The sequence below is a fragment of the Zea mays genome, chromosome 1, assembly GCF_902167145.1.
Source record: "Zea mays cultivar B73 chromosome 1, Zm-B73-REFERENCE-NAM-5.0, whole genome shotgun sequence".
Taxonomy (NCBI): domain Eukaryota; kingdom Viridiplantae; phylum Streptophyta; class Magnoliopsida; order Poales; family Poaceae; genus Zea; species Zea mays.
The window spans coordinates 9944386-9966656 of record NC_050096.1 but is presented as its reverse complement, the minus strand read 5'-3'; the positions used below and the strand labels follow the sequence as shown (position 1 = coordinate 9966656).

The window sequence follows — 22271 nt, the reverse complement described above, 5'->3', positions numbered from 1 at the left end:
ACGGGAATAGTACGGACCACGCAGGAGACTGCAACGGCCACAACGCCCGGCCCAGGGCATGCGTCTGGCGCGCTAGCTGTTGCCCCCAGTCGGCAACCTCGTTTTGTAACAAGAAGAAAGGAGAGAGAGGATCTCCTTCTCGTCAAGGCGCACGCAAAGAAATCGACCACCTGTCAACGTGAGACGTGCGTCAATGCCCGCCATGCATGCTCCAATGCAAGTACGGTACGGTACGGTACGTACGCTATGAACGCATCCCGGCTGCTTCCAAATATTTATCTGCATGAAATGCGGTGCTACACTGCACAACTGGCTGCAGTTGCCTATAAATAATCGGCAGATGCCAGTGTGCTAAGCCAACTCACTACCTAGCGTCCAGAGCAAAGCAGTCGGCCGGCCGGCAACAATGGATCGCCGCGTGAGCCTTGCGACCCGGAGCGTGCGCGTGCTGATCCCCGACCAGCTGCCGACGCTGTTCGAGCCGCAGAAGGCGGTGATGACCCCGCACGTCCGCGCGAGCGTCGTGGACGACGCGGCGCCGCCGGAGCGCCGGCTCACCATGCTGGCACTCCAGCTCGCGGTGCTCGAGAAGGCGGCCAGCCGGCTCGGCACGTTGGGCTTCATCTGGGCCACCGTCGTGCTGCTCGGAGGCTTCGCCATCACGCTGGGCCAGATCGACTTCTGGTGCATCACCACCCTTCTGCTGGTCGAGGGCGCCCGGATCCTGGGCCGCAGCCACGAGCTGGAGTGGCAGCACGAGACCACGGGCCGCGCGCCCGTGTCGTGGGCCGTCGGCCGCGTCTTCCACTGGCTGCAGCTGCTGTCCGCGTCCTCCTGCGCCGCGCTCTCGCTCGTCCGCCTCGTCCACCAGCGCTACGGCGGCAGCGAGGAGGCCCACGTCAACCGCCACTCCGCGCTCGACATATTCTACGGCCTCGCGCTCGCCGAGGCGCTGCTGTTCCTCGTCGAGAAGGCGCTGTGGCAGTGGAGGGTGGGCCACCACCGCCTGCTGGAGCGCGTCGCCGCCGACTGCCACCTCAACACCGCCTGCGGCGCCGTCGCCGTCCGCCGCTTCTTCTACGACTCCTACTCCAGGTGCCTCAACGGCAGCATCTTCGAAGGCCTGCACATGGACCTCGTGTCCTACGCCGACGACCTGCTCACGGCGGGCTCGCACGACGAGCAGCGCCTCGGCGCCAGCATCCTCGCGGCGCTCGTCGAGTCCGACCGCTTCGCCGACGCCACGCTCCGCAAGATCGGCACGTCCGGGCCCACCATAGAGCGCCTCATCGAGATGCTCAGCTGGAAGAACGCCTCGGAGAAGGACGTGCGCCGCTCCGCCGCGGTCGTCGTGTTCATGCTCACCGGAAGAAAGCTCAACGCGCTCCGCGTCACTGGCATTCCCGGCGCCATGGAGTCCGTGGCTTCCTTGCTCTACGCCGACCTCGACGAGCTCAACCTCCTCGGTCTGTCCATCCTCAACAAGCTGGCGCGCGACCACGACAACTGCGACAAGATCGGGAGGACCAGGGGTCTTCTCGACAGGATCATCTCCTACGCGGGCATAGTGGCAAACGGGCCGGCGACGGGGCCGCCGACAGACATGCGCCTCAAGGCGGTCAAGCAGTCGCTCCGCGTTGTGAAGAGGCTAGCGAGCACGACGGGGACCACCGGAAAGCTGCTTCGGAGGGAGCTCTCTGACATTGTGTTCACGGTGAGCAACATCAGGGAGGTGCTGCAGCTGCAGCAGCAGCACGACGAGAAGGACGTGTCCGAGCTGCACCGCCTGGCGATCGAGATACTGACCAACCTCGCCATGGACGAGGAAGCGAGGGAGATGATCGGCGGCACGGGGGGTGTGGTCAGCACGCTGGTGTCGATGTTCTTGCCGGAAGAGCAGGAGGCAGAGCCAGCGCCCGACCGGCACAAGGACGCGGTCCGGGTGGAGGCCGGCGAGGCTCTTGCGATGCTGGCGCTGGACAGCCGGAGGAACTGCGGCGCGATCATCATGGCGTTCGGCGGAGGTGTGGACCGGCTCGTCGAGACGCTGAGTGATCCCGTCGTCGTCATCAGCGCCGCAAGGATCCTGCGCAACCTGTGCACCTACGCTGGAGAAGAGTATCATCTTACACTGAGAGGAGTTACCGCCGGCGCCACCAAGGTACGTAGTTTCTGGCTGTACACTCTGTGCATCGGCTACGGTGTCATTGTCATATCAACCATTTCCTAATCCCTAAAACACAGGTATTGCGCAATATCATGGTGGAGAAGACGAAGCTCCTGAACATCTCCATCGGCCTCGCGGCGCAGATGCTCCGGTTCATGCAGCCTGGGAAGCTCCGCGCGAGCCTCGCCACAGCGGGCGTCACGGACGCGGCGCTGGCGAGGACGCTAGTGCTGGTCCTGCGGGAGTACAGTCACCCGTCCCTGGTGCTGCCGCGCATCCGGCTGCACACGCTGGAGCTCGCCATCGCGTTGATGCGGTCGGACGCGCGCTTCGTGGCTCTCTTCGTGGAGCTCGGGATGGAGGCCGAGCAGAGGCGCGTCGCGGAAACCACCTCCGGGCTCGAGTGCTTCAATGTGTTCTCGGGCAGCGTCGGGCTCAGCCGCCGCGTCGTCAGCGTCGGCTCGCTCGTCGAATCCGCCATGGAGCTGATGAGGCAGCAGGCCTGCACATCGCAGTCACAGAAACGCTGAAAAGTGAATTACACGGCTCAAACGTTATTTGTTTTTTACTCTGTATCCCGTTTGATTGTGCGGTATATTTGTGTGGTCGCTTTTCCGTATGCTTATGCTTTCTTCTATTGCTGAATGTGCGATAAGGGTTACTATGACTACTATTTCGATGACATCGTTCTGTATGTACATACTTTATTGTACACGTCACCAATACGTGTGCTTGGTTCTTGTCATTGTTTACCTATAGAAATATGTAAATTATGTTTTAATTATTAATCGTATTAATTTATGATTTTTATGTAAAATTAAGACACCGAAAATATAATAACAATCTCTTTATTCTAGTTTTGACCCAGAACTAAAAGATCAAAGTTTGGGAGTAAGGGTAGTGGAGGGGATTGAGGGGCCAAAATCCCTTACTATTTAAAATTGAAATTGAATAGCAAGCGATTTTGGCTCCCTCAATCCCATGAGTTGCTCTTGTTCCCAAATGTCGGCACCATAGAGGATGACCCTTGTCGTTGTTGTCCATTTACAACATGTTGTCTATTGAGTGTTACAGCATGTAGGCCACAACAAGGGAGTAATCACTAGATCTAGAGTTACTAATTTTTGTGAGCGTTACTCTTTTATGTTGTCTATTGAGCCTTTCAGGATCGAAGATGTTTTGAAGAATTTGGATTGGGTGATGGTGAAAGTCGTCTAGAGGGGGGTGATAGACGGAAACTGAAACTTACAACTTTAAACACACTACAAGTCAGGGTTAGCGTTAGAATAAAAGTTAAGTCCGGAAGAGAGGGCGAAAACAAATCAACCAAGAAATAATGAGGATGACACGATGATTTGTTTTACCGAAGTTCGGTTCTTGAGAACCTAGTCCCCGTTGAGGTGGTCACAAAGACCGGGTCTCTTTCAACCCTTTCCCTCTCTCAAACGGTCACCTAGACCGAGTGAGCTTTCTCCTTAATCAAACGGGTCACTTAGACCCCACAAGGGCCACTACAAACTTAGTGTCTCTTGCTTTGATTACAAGTCACTTAGAGAGCAAGAATGAGGAAGAAGAAAACGATCCAAGAACAAGAGCTCAAAGAACACGAGCAAAAACTCTCTCTCTAGTCACTAGGAGTTTGGAGTGAATTTGGGACTTGGAGAGGCTTTGATTCTTTTGAATTGTGTCTTGTATTGATTGCACTAGCTCTTGTATTGAATGACATGTTTGAAAAACTTGGATGCTTGGAGTGGTGGTGATTGGGGGGTATTTATAGCTCTCAACCACCACATAGCCGTTGGGGAGGTTGTCTGTCGATGGGCGCACCGGACAGTCTGGTGCGCCACCGGACACTGTCCGGTGCGCCAGCCACACCACCCGACCGTTAGGTTTCTGAAGATTCTGATCGTTGGAGCGCTGACTTCATGTCGCACCGGACAGTCCAGTGCGGCACCGGACAGGTGCTGTTCACTGTCCGGTGCGCCTCTGACGCCTGCTCTGACTTCTGCACGCACTGTTCACGCTTTTGCAGGCGACCGTTGCGCTGGATAGTCGTTGCTCCACTAGTGCACCGGACAGTCCGGTGAATTATAGCGAAGCGGCCTCTGAGAAACCTGAAGCTGAAGAGTTTGGAATCGATCGACCCTGGGCATCGAACACTGTCCGGTGGCACACCGGACAGTCCGGTGCGCTAGACCAGGGTTCTCTTCGGTTTCTTTTTGCTCCTTTCTTTTGAACCCTAACTTGATCTTTTTATTGGTTTGTGTTGAACCTTTAGCACCTGTGGAATATATAATCTAGAGCAAACTAGTTAGTCCAATTATTTGTGTTGGGCATTCAACCACCAAAATCATTTATAGGAAAAGATTAAACCCTATTTCCCTTTCAGATGGCCATGTAGGAAGGGCTCAACAACTTCAAGAGGAATGAAGTTTGGAGCCTGGTGTCGCGTACAGAGTAAAATGTTGTGGGAGCCAAATGGGTGTTCCGCAATAAGCAAGATGAATATGGAATGGTGACAAGGAATAAGGCTCGACATGTGGCAAAAGGTTATACGCAAGTCACATGTTTGGTCTTTGATGAGACTTTTTCTCATGTAGCTAGTTTAGAGTCAATTGTATGTTATTGACCTATGCTACTCATCACTCTTTCAAGTTGTTTCAAATGGACGTGAAGAGCGTCTTTCTGAATGGACTGATCAAGGAGGAAGTCTACGTGGAGCAACCTCCTGACTTTAAGGATGATAGATATCTCGACCATGTTTATAAGCTCTCTAAGGCGCTTTATGGGCTTAAGCAAGCACTAAGAGCATGGTATGAATGCCTTAGAGATTTCTTAATTATAAACCAGTTTAAAGTTGGAAGGTTGATCCCACTCTTTTCACTAATACGTTAGATGGAGATTTATTTTGTATGCCAAATATATATCGATGACATAATATTTGGTTCTACTAATCAAAAGTCTTGTGAGAAGTTTAACAGGATTATGGTGTAGAGATTCGAGATGTTGATGATGGGCGAACTGAAATACTTCCTCTGCTTCTAAGTAATGCAGCTCAAGGACGACACCTTCGTCTCCCAAACCAAGTACATGCAGGACATCCTTAAGAGTTTTGAGATTAAGGATGTGGGGCCCATCAAGACGTAAATATAAACAAACGGACACCTAGTCCTCGACATAGGAGGTAAGTCTATAGATCAAAAGGTATATCAATCTATGATGTTCTTTGATGGATGATATGTTCCAACTTGCTTCCCTGCTTAACATGTGCCACATGGTCTGTCTTTTTCAAAACACACATTGTCAACAACACATGCCACGCATGGGAAAACTTGTCTATCATGGTAATTTGAGAACCACCCTTTCTACGCTCGAGCAAGTCTGCTATGCACTAGATTGGGTCTACTATCTAATCCTATGTAGACTCAAACTACACATCGTGTACAAGCGAAAGGGAAATAGGGTCAAACATTTTCCTAAATAATTTTGGTGGTTGAATTGCCCAACACAAACAATTGGACTAACTAGTTTGCTCTAGATTATAAGTTCTACAGGTGCCCAAGGTTCAACACAAAGCAATAAAAAGTCCAAGATAGGGTTCAAAAAGAAAGGAGCAAAACCAACCGAAGGCTGCCCTGGTCTGGCGCACCGGACTGTCCAGTATGCCACCGGACAGTGTCCGGTGCACCACGGGACAGTGTCCGGTGCACCAGGGAGATCAACTCTGAACTGCTTAGCTTCGGGTTTTTGGAGAGCCACCCCGCTATAATTCACCGGACTGTCCGGTGTACCAAGCAGAGCAACGGCTACTGCGCCAACGGTCGTCTGCAAAAGTGAACAGTGAACGTGAACAGTGCGCGGACAGCGCGCGCAGAGACAGAGCAGCGCTAGAAGGCGCACCGGATAGTGAACAGTGACTGTCCGGTGCGGCACCGGACTTTCCGGTGCCCCAATCTATCAGAGCTCCAACGGTCGAACCCTAACGGTTGGGTGATATGGCTGGCGCACCGGACTGTCCGGTGCGCCCAACGACAGACAGCCTCCCCAACGGCCATTTTGGTGGGTGGGGTTATAAATACCCCCAACCACCACACTTCAATGCATCCAAGTTTTCAGTCATTGCATTCAATACAAGAGCTCTAGACTTCACTCCAAGACACAAAACAAAAGATCAAATCCTCTCCAAGTCCCAAACTCATTCCAAAGACTTAGTGGCTTGTGAGAGAGAGACACTTGTGTTCATTTTAGTTCTTGTCGCTTGGATCGCTTTTCTTCTTCCTCCATTCTTGTTCTCAAGCAACGTGTAATCAAGCAACAGACACCAAGTTGTGGTGGTCCTTGTAAGGGGTCTAAGTGACCCGTTGATTAAGGAGAAAAGCTCACTCGATCTAGGTGATCGTTTGAGAGAGGGAAAGGGTTGAAAGAGACCCGGTCTTTGTGACCACCTCAACGGGGAGTAGGTTTTCAAGAACCAAACCTCGGTAAAACAAATCACCGTGTCATTCGCTCTATTTCTTTGGTTGATTTGTTTTCGCCCTCTCTTTCAGACTCGATTTTATTCCTAACGCTAACCCCGGCTTATAGATTGTGCTTAAAGTTTATAAATTTCAGATTTGCCTATTCACCCCCCCTCTAGGCGACTTTCAATTGGTATCAGAGCCCATTACTTCATTAGAACCTAACCGTTCGAAGTGATGTCGGGAGATCACGCTAAGAGGGAGATCGTGACCGGCGAGAAGCCCGCCACAAGCCACGGGAAGGCTCCATTAAGGGAGTCCGGCTCCAAGAAAAGGGAGGAATCACCTCCCCGCGTCAAGTCACACCGGAGTGGCGACAAGAAGAAGAAAATGAAGAAAGTGGTCTACTACGAGACCGATTCTTCGTCGCCTTCCACCTCCGGCTCCGACACGCCGTCCGTCACTTCTAAGCGCCATGAGCGCAAGAAGTTTAGTAAGATCCCCCTATGCTACCCTCGCATTTCTAAACATACTCCTTTACTTTCCATCCCATTAGGCAAATCACCGGTTTTTTATGGTGAATATTATAGCATGTGGAGTGATATGATGAGGCATCACCTAACCTCACTCCACGCAAGCATATGGGATATTGTTGAGTTTGGAGCACAGGTACCATCCGTAGGGGATGAAGATTATGATGCGGACGAAGTTGCCCAAATCCGGCACTTCGATTCCCAAGCAACTACTATACTCCTCGACTCTTTAAGTCGATAGGAGTATAATAAGGTGCAAGGGTTGAAAAGTGCCAAAGAGATTTGGGACGTGCTCAAGACCGCGCACGAAGGAGATGAGGTGACCAAGATCACCAAGCGGGAAACGATCGAGGGGGAGCTCGGTCGATTCATGCTCAACCAAGGGAAGGAGCCACAAGCCATGTACAACCGGCTCAAGACCTTGGTGAATCAAGTGCGCAACCTCGGGAGCACAAAATGGGATGACCATGAAATGGTCAAGGTTATTCTAAGATCACTCGTTTTTCTTAATCCTACACAAGTTTAATTAATTCATGGTGATCATAGATATAAGCTAATGTCTCCCGAGGAGGTTATAGAAAGTTTGTGAGCTTTGAATTAATGATCAAAGGCTCCAAATAAATCGTCGAGCGAGGCGCCACCTCCACACCCGAGCTACAACCCGTCGCATTCAAAGCGACGGAGGAGAAGAAAGAAGAGTCTACATCAAGTAGGCTCCCCATCGACGCCTCCAAGCTCGACAACGAGGAGATGGCGCTCATCATCAAGAGCTTCCGTCAAATCCTCAAGCAAAGGAGGGGAAAGATTACAAGCCCCACTCCAAGAAAGTTTGCTACAAATGTGGTAAGCTCGATCATTATATTGCTAAGTGTCCATTGTCTATTGATAGTGACAGGGGCGACGACAAGAAGGGAAAGAGGAAGAAAAAGAAGAGATACTACAAGAAGAAGGGCGGTGATGCCCACGTGTGTCGGGAATGGGACTCCGATGAGAGCTCCATCGACTCATCCTCCGACGAGGACACCGCCAACATCGCTGTCACCAAAGGCCTCCTCTTCCCCAACATCGGCCACAAGTGTCTCATGGCAAAGGATGGCAAAAAGAAGAAGGTAAAATCTAGAGCTTTCACTAAATATGCAACATCTAGTGATGAGGCTAGCTCTAGTGATGATGAAGATGACTTGCTCACTCTTTTTGCCAACCTAAACATGCAACAAAAGGAAAAATTGAATGAATTAATTAGTGCTATTCATGAGAAGGATGAACTCTTGCATAGCCAAGAGGACTTCCTTATTAAGGAAAACAAGAAGCATGTTAAGGTTAAAAATGCTTATGCTCAGGAGATAGAAAAATTTGAAAAATTGACTAGTGAGCTTAGCATTTGCCATGATACTATCTCCATCCTTAGAAATGAGAATGCAAAATTAATTGCTAAGGTTGAGAAGTTAAATGTTTGTGATGATTCTCTTGTCAACCTCAAAAATGATAATGCTAGTTTGATTTCTAAAATTGACAAGTTGAATGAATCACTTTCTAGCCTTAAGATTGAGAATGATAAATTAATTTCTAAGGCTAAAGATTTCAATGTTTGCAATAGTTCTATTTCCAATCTTATAAATGAGAATGTTATTTTACATGCTAAGATTGATGAATTAAATGCATGCAAACCTTCTACATCTAGTGTTGATCATGTTACTATTTGTACTAGATGTAGAGATATTAATGTTGATGCTATTCATGATCACCTAGCTTTAATTAAACAACAAAATGATCACATAGCACAACAAACTAGCAAAATTAATGAGCATGAAATAGAAAATGAAAAATTTAAATTTGCTAGAAGTATGCTTTATAGTGGGAGACGCCTTGGCATTAAGGATGGCATTGGCTTCCAAAAGAGAGACAATGTCAAGCTTAATGCCCTAAGAGATTGTCTAACTTTGTTAAGGGCAAAGCTCCCATGGTTCAGGATAACGAGGGCTATATTTTATATCCTGCTGGTTATCCCGAACATAAGATTAGGAGAATTCATTCTAGGAAGTCTCACTCTGGCTCTCATCATGCTTTTATATATAAGAGTGAGGCATCTAGCTCTAGACAATCAACCCATGTTCAATTGCCTAAAAAGAAATCTCCTATTGCATCAAATGAGCCTAATGTTTCATTTAAGACTTTTGATGCTTCTTATGTGCTTACTAACAAATCAGGCAAAATAGTTGCCAAATATGTTGGGGGCAAACACAAGGGTTCAAAGACTTGTGTTTGGGTACCCAAGGTGCTTGTTTCTAATATCAAAGGACCCAAGACCGTTTGGGTACCTAAGAACAAGGCCTAAACTTGCTTTGTAGGTTTATGCATCTGGGGGCTCAAGTTGGATAATTGATAGAGGGTGCACAAACCACATGACTGGGAGAAAAGGATGTTCTCCTCCTATGAGAAAAACAATGATCCCCAAAGAGCTATCACATTCGGGGATGGAAATTAAGGTTTGGTCAAAGGACTTGGTAAAATTGCTATATCACCTAACCATTCCATTTCCAATGTTTTTCTCGTAGATTCTTTAGATTATAACTTGCTTTCTGTTTCTCAATTATGCAAAATGGGCTACAAATGTCTTTTTACGGATATAGGTGTTACTGTCTTCAGAAGAAGTGATGATTCAGTAGCATTTAAGGGAGTATTAGAGGGTCAGCTATACTTAGTTGATTTCAATAGAGCTAAACTCGATACTTGCTTAATTGCTAAGACTAATATGGGTTGGCTCTGGCATCGCCGACTAGCTCATGTTGGGATGAAGAATCTTCACAACCTTCTAAAGGGAGAACACATTTTGGGACTAACAAATGTTCATTTTGAGAAAGACAGGGTTTGTAGCGCATGTCAAGCAGGGAAGCAAGTTGGTGTTCATCATCCACACAAGAACATCATGACGACCGACAGGCCGCTTGAGCTACTCCACATGGATCTATTCGGCCCGATCGCTTACATAAGCATCGACGGGAGTAAGTATTGTCTTGTAATTGTGGATGATTATTCTCGCTTCACTTGGGTGTTCTTTTCGCAAGATAAATCTCAAACCCAAGAGACCTTAAAGGGATTCTTGAGACGGGCTCAAAATGAGTTCGGCTTAAGGATCAAAAAGATTAGAAGCGACAATGGGACGGAGTTCAAGAACTCTCAAATAGAAGGCTTTCTTGAGGAGGAGGGCATCAAGCATGAGTTCTCTTCTCCCTACACGCCACAACAAAATGGTGTAGTGGAGAGGAAGAATACAACTCTACTTGACATGGCGAGGACCATGCTTGATGAATACAAGACTTCAGACCGGTTTTGGGCAGAAGCAATCAACACCGCTTGCTACGCCATCAACCGACTCTACCTTCATCGAATCCTCAAGAAGACATCATATGAATTCCTTACCGGTAAAAAGCCCAATGTTTCATATTTTAGAGTCTTTGGTAGCAAATGTTTTATTCTTGTTAAAAGAGGTAGAAAATCTAAATTTGCTCCTAAGGCTGTAGAAGGCTTTTTACTTGGTTATGACTCAAACACAAGGGCATATAGAGTCTTTAACAAGTCCACTGGACTAGTTGAAGTATCTTGTGACATTGTGTTTGATGAGACTAATGGTTCTCAAGTAGAGCAAGTTGATCTTGATGAGCTAGATGATGAAGAGGCTCCATGCATCGCGCTAAGGAACATGTCCATTGGGGATGTGTGTCCTAAGGAATCCGAAGAGCCTCCACAAGCACAAGATCAACCTTCATCTTCCATAAAAGCATCTCCACCAACCCAAGATGAGGATCAAGCTCAAGATCATGAGAATGAGGATCAAGAAGATGAGCCACCTCAAGAGGAGGGCAATGATCAAGGGGGAGATGACAACGATCAAGACAAGGAAGATGATCAGGGTCCAAGACCGCCACACCCAAGAGTCCATCAAGCGATACAACGAGATCACCCCGTGAACTCCATCCTCGGTGAAAGTCGCCTAGAGGGTGGTGAATAGGCAAATCTGAAATTTATAAACTTTAAGCACAACTACAAGCCGAGGTTAACGTTAGAAATATAATTGAGTCCGAAAGAGAGGGTGAAAAAAAAACAAATCACAAGCAAATAGCGAGAGTGACACGATGATTTGTTTTACCGAGGTTCGGTTCTTGCAAACCTACTGCCCGTTGAGGTAGTCACAAAGACCGGGTCTCTTTTAACCCATTCCCTCTCTCAAACGGTCACCTAGACCAAGTGAGCTTTTCTCCTCAATCAATTGGGACACTTAGTCCCCACAAGGACCACCACACAATTGGTGTCTCTTGCTTTGATTACAAATGTCTTGGGAACAAGAAATGGGAAGAAGAAAAGCGATCCAAGCGTAAGAGCTCAAAAGAACACGGCAAAACTCTCTCTTCTAGTCACTATTGCTTTGAGTGGAATTGGGACTTGGAGAGATTTTGATTCACTCTAATTTTGTCTTGTATTGAATGCACTAGCTCTTGTATTGAATGTGTTGGCTAAAAACTTGGATCCTTCAAGTGTGGTGGTTGGGGGTATTTATAGCCCCAACCACCAAAGTGGTCGTTGGGGTGGCTGTCTGTCGACGGGCGCACCGGACAGTCCGGTGCGCCACCAGACACTGTCCGGTGCGCCAGCCACGTCACCCAACCGTTAGGGTTCGACCATTGGAGCTCTGACAAGTGGGGCCACTGGACAGTCCAGTGGTGCACCGGACAGGTCCTGTTCACTGTCTGGTGCGCCTTCTGGCGCCTGCTCTGACTCTGCGCGCTCAGTCGCGCACAGTTCAATGTTCCTGTAGCTTTTGCAGACGACTGTTGGCGCAGTTAGTCGTTGCTCCAGTTGGCACACCAGACAGTCCGGTGCTACACCGGACAGTCCAGTGAATTATAGTGGAGAGGCTCCCCGAAAACCCGAAGCTAGCAAGTTGGAGTTGATCCACCCTGGTGCACCGGACACTGTCCGGTGGCACACCAGACAGTCCGGTGCGCCAGACCATGGCAGCCTTCGGTTTTCATTGCTCCTTTCATTTGAACCCTTTCTTATAACTTTGTATTGGTTTGTTGTGAACCTTTGGCACCTGTGGAACATATATTCTAGAGCAAACTAGTTAGTCCAATAATTTGTGTTGGGCAATTCAACCACCAAAATCATTTAGGAAAAGGTTTGACCCTATTTCCCTTTCAATCTCCCCCTTTTTGGTGATTGATGCCAACACAAACCAAAGCAAATATACAAGTGCAGTAATTGAACTAGTTTGCAAAAGTTAAGTGCAAAGGTTACTTGGAATTAAACCAATTTATACATTCATAGGATATGCATGGATTGCTTTATTTCTTTTAACATTTTGGACCACGCTTGCACCACTTGTTTTGTTTTTGCAAAATCTTTTGGAAATTCTTTTTGCAAATAGTCAAAGGTAAATGAATAAGATTTCAAGAAGCACTTTCAAGATTTGAAATTTTCTCCCCCTGTTTCAAATGCTTTTCCTTTGACTAAACAAAACTCCCCCTTAATGAAATTCTCCTCCTAGTGTTCAAGAGGGTTTTAGATATTAATTTTGAAAGAGGTCATACCAATTTGAAATTATATCAAAAATAAGATACCAATCGAAAAACTTCTTTTAATACCAATTGAAAGACTATATATTTTTGAAATTGGTGGTGGTGTGGTCCTTTTGCTTTAGGCTAATAATTTCTCCCCCTTTGGCATGAATCACCAAAAACTGATACTTGGAAGTGAAATATGAGCCCTTTATTACTTTCTCTCCCCCTTTGGCAAACAATATATGAGTGAAGATTATACCAAAGTTGGAGAGCGATGCAGAGTGTCGGCGAAGGAAAAATAATACGATGGAGTGGAGTGGAAGCCTTGTCTTCGCCGAAGACTCCATTTCCCTTTCAATCTATGACTTAGCATGAAATACACTTGAAAACCGCATTAGTCATAGCACATGAAAGAGAGATGATCAAAGGTACATAAATGAGCTATGTGTGCAAGCTATCAATCAAAACTCCTAGAATCAAGAATGTTTAGCTCATGCCTAAGTTTGGTAAAAGTTTTCTCATCTAATGGCTTGGTGAAGATATCGGCTAATTGTTCTTTGGTGCTCACATAGGCTATCTCGATATCCCCCCTTTGTTGGTGATCCCTCAAAAAGTGATACTGAATGGCTATGTGCTTAGTGCGGTTGTGCTCAACGGGATTATCCGCCATGCGGATTGCACTCTCATTATCACATAGGAGAGGGACTTTGGTTAATTTGTAACCATAGTCTCTAAGGGTTTGCCTCATCCAAAGCAATTGCGCGCAACAATAGCCTGCAACAATGTACTCGGCTTCGACGGTAGAAAGAGCTATAGAATTTTGTTTCTTTGAAGCCCAAGACACCAGGGATCTTCCCAAGAACTGATAAGTCCTTGATGTGCTCTTTCTATCAATTTTACACCCTGCCTAATCAGCATCTGAATAACCTATTAAATCAAAGGTGGATCCCTTGGGGTACCAAAGACCAAACTTAGGTGTATAAACTAAATATCTCAAGATTCGTTTCACGGCCCTAAGGTGAACTTCCTTAGGATCGGCTTGGAATCTTGCACACATGCATACGAAAAGCATAATATCCGATCGAGATGCACATAAATAGAGTAAAGATCCTATCATCGACCGGTATACCTTTTGATCTATGGATTTACCTCCCGTGTCGAGGTCAAGATGCCCATTGGTTCCCATGGGTGTCTTGATGGGCTTGTCATCCTTCATCCCAAATTTGGTGAGTATGTCTTGAGTGTACTTCGTTTGGCTAATGAAGGTGCCCTCTTGGAGTTGCTTGACTTGAAATCCTAGAAAATACTTTAATTCCCCCATCATAGACATCTCGAATTTTTGAACCATAATCCTACTAAACTCTTCACAAGTAGATTTGTTAGTAGACCCAAATATGATATCATCAACATAAATTTGGCATACAAAGAAATCATTTGCAATTGTTTTAGTAAAGAGAGTAGGATCGGCTTTGCCGACTTTGAAGCCATTAGCAATAAGAAAATCTCTTAGGCATTCATACCATGCTCTTGGGGCTTGCTTAAGCCCATAAAGCGCCTTAGAGAGTTTATAGACATGATTAGGGTACTCACTATCTTCAAAGCCGGGAGGTTGCTCAACATAGACCTCCTCCTTGATTGGTCCATTGAGGAAGGCACTTTTCACGTCCATTTGGTAGAGCTTAAAGCCATGGTAAGTAGCATAGGCAAGTAATATACGAATTGACTCAAGCCTAGCTACGGGTGCATAGGTTTCACCGAAATCCAAACCTTCGACTTATGAATATCCCTTAGCCACAAGTCGGGCTTTGTTCCTTGTCACCACACCATGCTCATCTTGCTTGTTGTGGAAGGCCCACTTGGTTCCTACAACATTTTCATTAGGACGTGGAACAAGATGTCATACCTCATTCCTCATGAAGTTGTTGAGTTCCTCTTGCATCGCCAACACCCAATCTGAATCCCTTAATGCGTCTTCCACCCTGTATGGCTCAATAGAATACACAAAGGAGTAATGTTCACAGAAATGAGCGACATGAGATCGAGTGGTTACCCCCTTATGAATATCGCCGAGGATGGAGTTCACTGGGTGATCTCGTTGTATTGCTTGGTGGACTCTTGGGTGTGGCGGTCTTGGATCCTCATCATCTTCCTTGTCTTGATCATTAGCATCTCCCCCTTATCATTGTCCTCCTCTTGAGGTGGCTCCTCTTGATCTTCATTTTCATCATCTTGAGCTTGATCCTCATCTTGAGTTGGTGGAGATGCTTGCATGGAGGAAGATGGTTGATCTTGTGCATGTGGAGGCTCTTCGGATTCCTTAGGACACACATCCCCAATGGACATGTTCCTTAGCGCGACGCACGGAGCCTCTTCATCATCTAACTCATCAAGATCAACTTGCTCTACTTGAGAGTCATTAGTCTCATCAAACACAATGTCACAAGAAACTTCAACTAGTCCAGTGGACTTGTTAAAGACTCTATATGCCCTTGTGTTTGAGTCATAACCAAGTAAAAAGCCTTCTACAGCCTTAGGAGCAAATTTAGATTTTCTACCTCTTTTAACAAGAATAAAACATTTGCTACCAAAGACTCTAAAATATGAAACATTGGGATTTTTACCGGTGAGGAGTTCATATGATGTATTCTTGAGGATTCGGTGAAGGTAGAGACGGTTGATGGTGTAGCAAGCAGTGTTGATTGCTTCTGCCCAAAACCGATCCGAAGTCTTGTACTCATCAAGCATGGTCCTTGCCATGTCAAGTAGAGTTCTATTCTTCCTCTCCACTACACCATTTTGTTGTGGCGTGTAGGGAGAAGAGAACTCATGCTTGATGCCCTCCCCCTCAAGAAAGCCTTATATTTGTGAGTTCTTGAACTTCGTTCCGTTGTCGCTTCTAATCTTTTTGATCCTTAAGCCGAACTCATTTTGAGCTCGTCTCAATAATCCTTTTAAGGTCTCTTGGGCTTGTGATTTTTCCTGCAAAAAAACACTCAAGTGAAGCGAGAATAATCATCCACAATAACTAGACAGTACTTACTCTCGCCGATGCTTATGTAAGCTATCGGGCCAAATAGATCCATGTGGAGTAGCTCAAGTGGTCTGTCGGTCGTCATGATGTTCTTGTGTGGATGATGAACACCAACTTGCTTCTCTGCTTGACATGCGCTACAAATCCTGTCTTTCTCAAAATGAACATTTGTTAGTCCTAAAATATGTTCTCCCTTTAGAAGCTTATGAAGATTCTTCATCCCAACGTGGGCTAGTCGGCGATGCCAGAGCCAACCCATATTAGTCTTAGCAATTAAGCAAGTGTCGAGTTCAGCTCTATTAAAATCAACTAAGTATAGCTGACCCTCTAACACTCCCTTAAATGCTACTGAATCATCACTTCTTCTAAAGACAGTAACACCTATATCCGTAAAAAGACAGTTGTAACCCATTTTACATAATTGAGAAACTGAAAGCAAGTTATAATCTAAAGAATCTACAAGAAAAACATAGGAAATAGAATGGTCAGCTGATATAACAATTTTACCAAGTCCTTTGACCAAACCTTGATTTCCATCCCCGAATGTGATAGCTCTTTGGGGATCATGGTTTTTCTCATAGGAGGAGAACATCATTTTATCCCCAGTCATGTGGATTGTGCACCTGCTATCAATGATCCAACTTGAGCCCCCGGATGCATAAACCTGCAAAATAAGTTTAGGCCTTGTTCTTAGGTACCCAAACAGTCTTGGGTCCTTTGACATTATAAACAAGCACCTTGGGTACCCAAATACAAGTCTTTGAGCCCTTGTGTTTGGCCCCAACATATTTGGCAACTACTTTGCCTGATTTGTTAGTTAAAACATATGAAGCATCAAAAGTCTTAAATGAAATGCTATGATCATTTGATGCAATAGGAGATTTATTTTTAGGCATTTTAACATGTGTAGAACGCCTAGAGCTAGAAGCCTCATTCTTATAAATAAAAGCATGGTGAGAAACCGAATGAGTCTTCTTAGCATGAATTCTCCTAATCTTATCCTCAGGATAACCAGCAGGATATAAAATATAGCCCTCATTATCCTGAGGTATGGGAGCCTTATCCTTAACAAAATTAGACAATCTTTTAGGGGTTTTGACATTGTCTCCCTGTTGGAAGCTGAGAGCACCTAGAGGGGGGGTGAATAGGTGATCCTGTAGAACTTAAAAACTTAAGCCACAAAACTTTGATTAAGCGTTAGCACAGTTAATGCCAAGTGGCTAGAGAGAATATCTTGCACAATACGATAACCACAAGGAATTCAACACAGAGAAGACACAGTGGTTTATCCCGTGGTTCGGCCAAGTACAAAACTTGCCTACTCCACGTTGTGGCGTCCCAACGGATGAGAGTTGCACTCAACTCCTCTCAAGTGATCCAATGATCAACTTGAATACCACAGTGTTATGATTTTCTTTTCTTATCGCGTTCGCGAGGAATCTCCACAACTTGGAGTCTCTCGCCCTTACACTTGAAGTTCACAAAGAAGCACGGAGTAAGGGAGGGAAGCAACACACACAAATCCACAGCAAAATGCGCACACACACGGCCAAGAATCGAGCTCAAAAGACTATCTCAAAGTTCTCACTAGAACGGAGCTTGAATCACTGAGAATGACAAACGAATGCGCAAAGACTGAGTGTGGATGATCAAGAATGCTCTAAGGTTGCTTGGTGTTCTCCTCCATGCGCCTAGGGGTCCCTTTTATAGCCCCAAGGCAGCTAGGAGCCGTTGAGAACAAATCTGGAAGGCCATCCTTGCCTTCTGTCGTCGGGCGCACCGGACAGTCCGGTGCACACCGGACAGTGTCCGGTGCCCGAGTTCCTTTCTTAAATGGCGAAGCCGACCGTTGGCAGACTTGGAGCCGTTGGCGCACCGGACATGTCCGGTGCACACCGGACAGTCCGGTGCCCCCTTCTAGCCGTTGGCTCGGCCACGTGTCCCGCGCAGATCGCGCGGCCGACCGTTGGCCCGGCCGACCGTTGGCTCACCGGACAGTCCGGTGCACACCGGACAGTCCGGTGAATTTTAGCCGTACGCTGTAGGCGAATTCCCGAGAGCGGCCACTTCACGCCGAGTCAGCCTGGCGCACCGGACACTGTCCGGTGCACCACCGGACAGTCCGGTGTGCCAGACTGAGCTGAGTCTTGGCTGTACACAGCCAAGCCTTTTTCACCTCTTTTCTTTTCTTCTTCTTTCTGTTTCTAACACTTAGACAAGTATATTAGTACACAAAACCAATGTACTAAGGCTTAGAGACATACCTTTACTCTTGATTTGCACTTTGTTCATCCATGAGCATAAATTCACATTTAAGCACTTGTGTTGGCACTCAATCACCAAAATACTTAGAAATGACCCAAGGGCACATTTCTCTTTCAATCTCCCCCTTTTTGGTGATTTATGCCAACACAACATAAAGCAACTAGAACAAGTGCAAAATCACTTCAAATAAAACTTTGATTCAATTTTGGCATATATGGATCATCCTTTGCCACCACTTGGTTTGTTTTTGCAAATCAAACTCAAATCTCAATCTCTAAGTCAAACACACATGTTGAAGCATAAAGAGAGTCATTCCAAAAGAGATTGATCAAAGATTTCAAAAACTTCCCCTATTTCCCATAATCAACACTTCTCCCCACAAGAGGCCAACTTTTGACAAAAGAGACAATGCAAGAGTTTTGACAAACCAAAAGCTCTATTCTACTATTTTCAAAGTTTCTCAAGTGGTAGCTGATCCATCTATTGCTTTGGCCTTTATTTTCTCCCCCTTTGGCATCAAGCACCAAAACGGGATCAATCTTGGCCCTTTAACCCCATTGCCTCACCAAATTCTTCAATTAAGAGCAAATAGGCAATAAGAGTTTAAAGATGAACTTGGAATAGTTACTCTTTTCATCGGAGTGCAGTGGAAGTCTTGTATGGTCCAAGTCCACCTTTTCCTTTCAATCCTCCTTTGAGGCTAAAACAACCAAACTCAAGCATATGGTTAGTCTCAAAGGGTCAAGTTGTAGCAGAACTCCCCCTAAATATGTGCATCACTTACACACGGACTTGTGAGGTCCGGGGAATGTTTGTACAACTTGAGCACCACAATAAGCAACAAGATGCAGAATGAACATGATCAAAGGCATAAACACATGTATGCTACAATTCAGTCCAAGTTCCGCGAATCTAAGACATTTAGCTCACTACGCAACCTGCAAAAGGTCTTCTCATCTAGAGGCTTGGTAAAGATATCGGCTAGCTGGTTCTCGGTGCTAACATGAAACACTTCGATATCTCCCTTTTGCTGGTGGTCTCTCAAAAAGTGATGCCGGATGTCAATGTGCTTTGTGCGGCTGTGTTCAACAGGATTTTCCGCCATGCGGATAGCACTCTCATTATCACATAGGAGTGGGACTTTGCTCAGATTGTAGCCAAAGTCCCGGAGGGTTTGCCTCATCCAAAGTAGTTGCGCGCAACACTGTCCTGCGGCAACATACTCGGCCTCAGCGGTGGATAGGGCAACGGAAGTTTGTTTCTTAGAGTTCCACGACACCAGGGACCTTCCTAAGAATTGGCACGTCCCTGATGTACTCTTCCTATCGACCTTACATCCAGCATAGTCGGAATCTGAGTATCCAACCAAGTCAAAGGTAGACCCCTTTGGATACCAGAGCCCGAAGCAAGGCGTAGCAACCAAATATCTAAGAATTCGCTTCACCGCCACTAAGTGACACTCCTTAGGATTGGATTGAAATCTAGCACACATGCATACGCTAAGCATAATATCCGGTCTACTAGCACATAAATAAAGTAAAGACCCTATCATTGACCGGTATGCTTTTTGATCAACGGACTTACCTCCTTTGTTGAGGTCGGTGTGTCCGTCGGTTCCCATCGGAGTCTTTGCGGGCTTGGCGTCCTTCATCCCAAACCTCTTTAGCAAGTCGTGCGTGTACTTCGTTTGGGAGATGAAGGTGCCGTCCTTGAGTTGCTTCACTTGGAACCCAAGGAAGTAGTTCAACTCGCCCATCATTGACATCTCGAATTTCTGCGTCATTACCCTGCTAAACTCTTCACAAGACTTTTGATTAGTAGAACCAAATATTATGTCATCGACATAAATTTGGCACACAAAAAGATCACCATCGCAAGTCTTAGTGAAAAGAGTTGGATCGGCTTTCCCAACCTTGAAAGCATTAGCAATTAAAAAGTCTCTAAGGCATTCATACCATGCTCTTGGGGCTTGCTTAAGTCCATAGAGCGCCTTAGAGAGCTTACACACGTGGTCGGGGAACCGTTCATCCTCGAAGCCAGGGGGTTGCTCCACGTACACCTCCTCCTTGATTGGCCCATTGAGGAAAGCGCTCTTCACATCCATTTGGTACAACCTGAAAGAATGGTGAGCGGCATATGCTAGCAAGATACGAATGGACTCTAGCCTAGCCACAAGAGCAAAAGTCTCCTCAAAGTCCAAACCTGCGACTTGGGCATAACCTTTTGCCACAAGTCGAGCCTTGTTCCTCGTCACCACTCCGTGCTCGTCTTGTTTGTTGCGAAACACCCACTTGGTTCCCACAACATTTTGCTTAGGACGAGGCACCAGTGTCCAAACTTCATTCCTTTTGAAGTTGTTGAGCTCCTCCTGCATGGCCAACACCCAGTCCGGATCTAGCAAGGCCTCTTCTACCCTGAAAGGCTCAATAGAAGAGACAAAAGAGTAATGCTCACAAAAATTAACTAATCGAGATCGAGTAGTTACTCCCTTGCTAATATCACCCAGAATTTGGTCGACGGGATGATCCCTTTGAATCGTCGCTCGAACTTGGGTTGGAGGTGCCGGTTGCGCTTCTTCCTCCATCACGTGATCATCTTCTGCTCCCCCTTGATCACACGCCTCCTTTTGATGAACCTGTTCATCGTCTTGAGTTGGGGGATTCACCGTTGTTGAGGAAGAAGGTTGATCTTGTTCATCTTGTTCCTGTGGCCGCACTTCTCCAATCGCCATGGTTCGTATAGCGGCCGTCGAAACATCTTCTTCATCTACATCATCAAGATCAACAACTTGCTCTCTTGGAGAGCCATTAGTCTCATCAAATACAACGTCGCTAGAGACTTCAACCAAACCCGATGATTTGTTGAAGACCCTATACACCTTTGTATTTGAATCATAACCTAACAAAAACCCTTCTACAGCTTTGGGAGCAAATTTAGAATTTCTACCCTTCTTTACTAGAATGTAGCACATGCTCCCAAATACACGAAAGTAAGATACATTGGGTTTGTTACCGGTTAGTAGCTCATACGAAGTCTTCTTGAGGAGGCGATGAAGGTAGACCCTGTTGATGGCGTGGCAAGCCGTGTTCACGGCTTCTGACCAAAAACACTCGGGGGTCTTGAACTCTCCAAGCATAGTCCTCGCCATATCTATGAGCGTCCTGTTCTTCCTCTCTACCACACCATTTTGCTGAGGTGTGTAAGGAGCGGAGAACTCGTGCTTGATCCCCTCCTCCTCAAGGAACTCCTCCACTTGAAGGTTCTTGAATTCGGACCCGTTGTCGCTCCTTATTTTCTTCACCTTGAGCTCGAACTCATTTTGAGCTCTCCTTAGGAAGCGCTTGAGGGTCCCTTGGGTTTCAGTCTTATCCTGCAAAAAGAACACCCAAGTGAAGCGGGAAAAGTCATCAACAATAACTAGACCATACTTACTTCCTCCTATGCTCAGATAGGCGACAGGTCCGAAGAGGTCCATATGCAGCAGCTCCAGAGGTCTTGATGTTGTCATCACATTTTTGGTGTGATGAGAGCCTCCCACCTGTTTCCCTGTTTGACAAGCTGCACAAGGTCTATCTTTTTCGAAATGAACATTAGTTAGACCTATCACATGTTCTCCCTTTAGAAGCTTGTGGAGGTTCTTCATCCCCACATGTGCTAAGCGGCGATGCCACAGCCAGCCCATGCAAGTCTTAGCCATTAAGCATGCATCTAGACCGGCCTCTTCTTTTGCAAAATCAACTAGGTAAAGCTTGTCGTCTAGTACACCCTTAAAAGCTAGTGAACCATCACATCTTCTAAAGACAGACACATCTACATTTGTAAACAAACAGTTATATCCCATATTGCATAATTGACTAACAGATAGCAAATTATATCCAAGAGACTCTACTAAAAACACATTAGATATAGAGTGCTCATTTGAGATTGCAATTTTACCTAACCCTTTTACCTTGCCTTGATTCCCATCACCGAATATTATTGAATCTTGGGAATCTTTGTTTTTGACGTAGGAGGTGAACATCTTCTTCTCCCCCGTCATATGGTTTGTGCATCCGCTGTCAATAATCCAGCTTGAACCCCCGGATGCATAAACCTGCAAGGCAAATTTAGGCTTGGGTCTTAGGTACCCAACTCATGTTGGGTCCTGCAAGGTTAGCACAAATATCCTTAGGGACCCAAATGCAAGTTTTGTCTCCCTTGCATCTTGCCCCTAATTTTCTAGCAACTATCTTCCTATCCTTTCTACAAATAGCAAAAGAA

General features: G+C 46.2%; 1 protein-coding gene across 1 annotated transcript; it reads left to right on the top strand.

Moving 5' to 3' along the window:
- The first annotated feature begins 406 nt into the window (after window positions 1–406).
- LOC103644422 (ARM repeat superfamily protein) lies at window positions 407–2786 on the top strand. Its single transcript, XM_008667628.1, has 2 exons — window positions 407–2161; window positions 2245–2786. The coding sequence occupies exons 1-2, from the start codon at window positions 407–409 to the stop codon at window positions 2695–2697; spliced, it is 2208 nt and encodes a 735-aa protein (XP_008665850.1). The 3' UTR covers window positions 2698–2786.
- Window positions 2787–22271: the final 19485 nt, after the last annotated feature.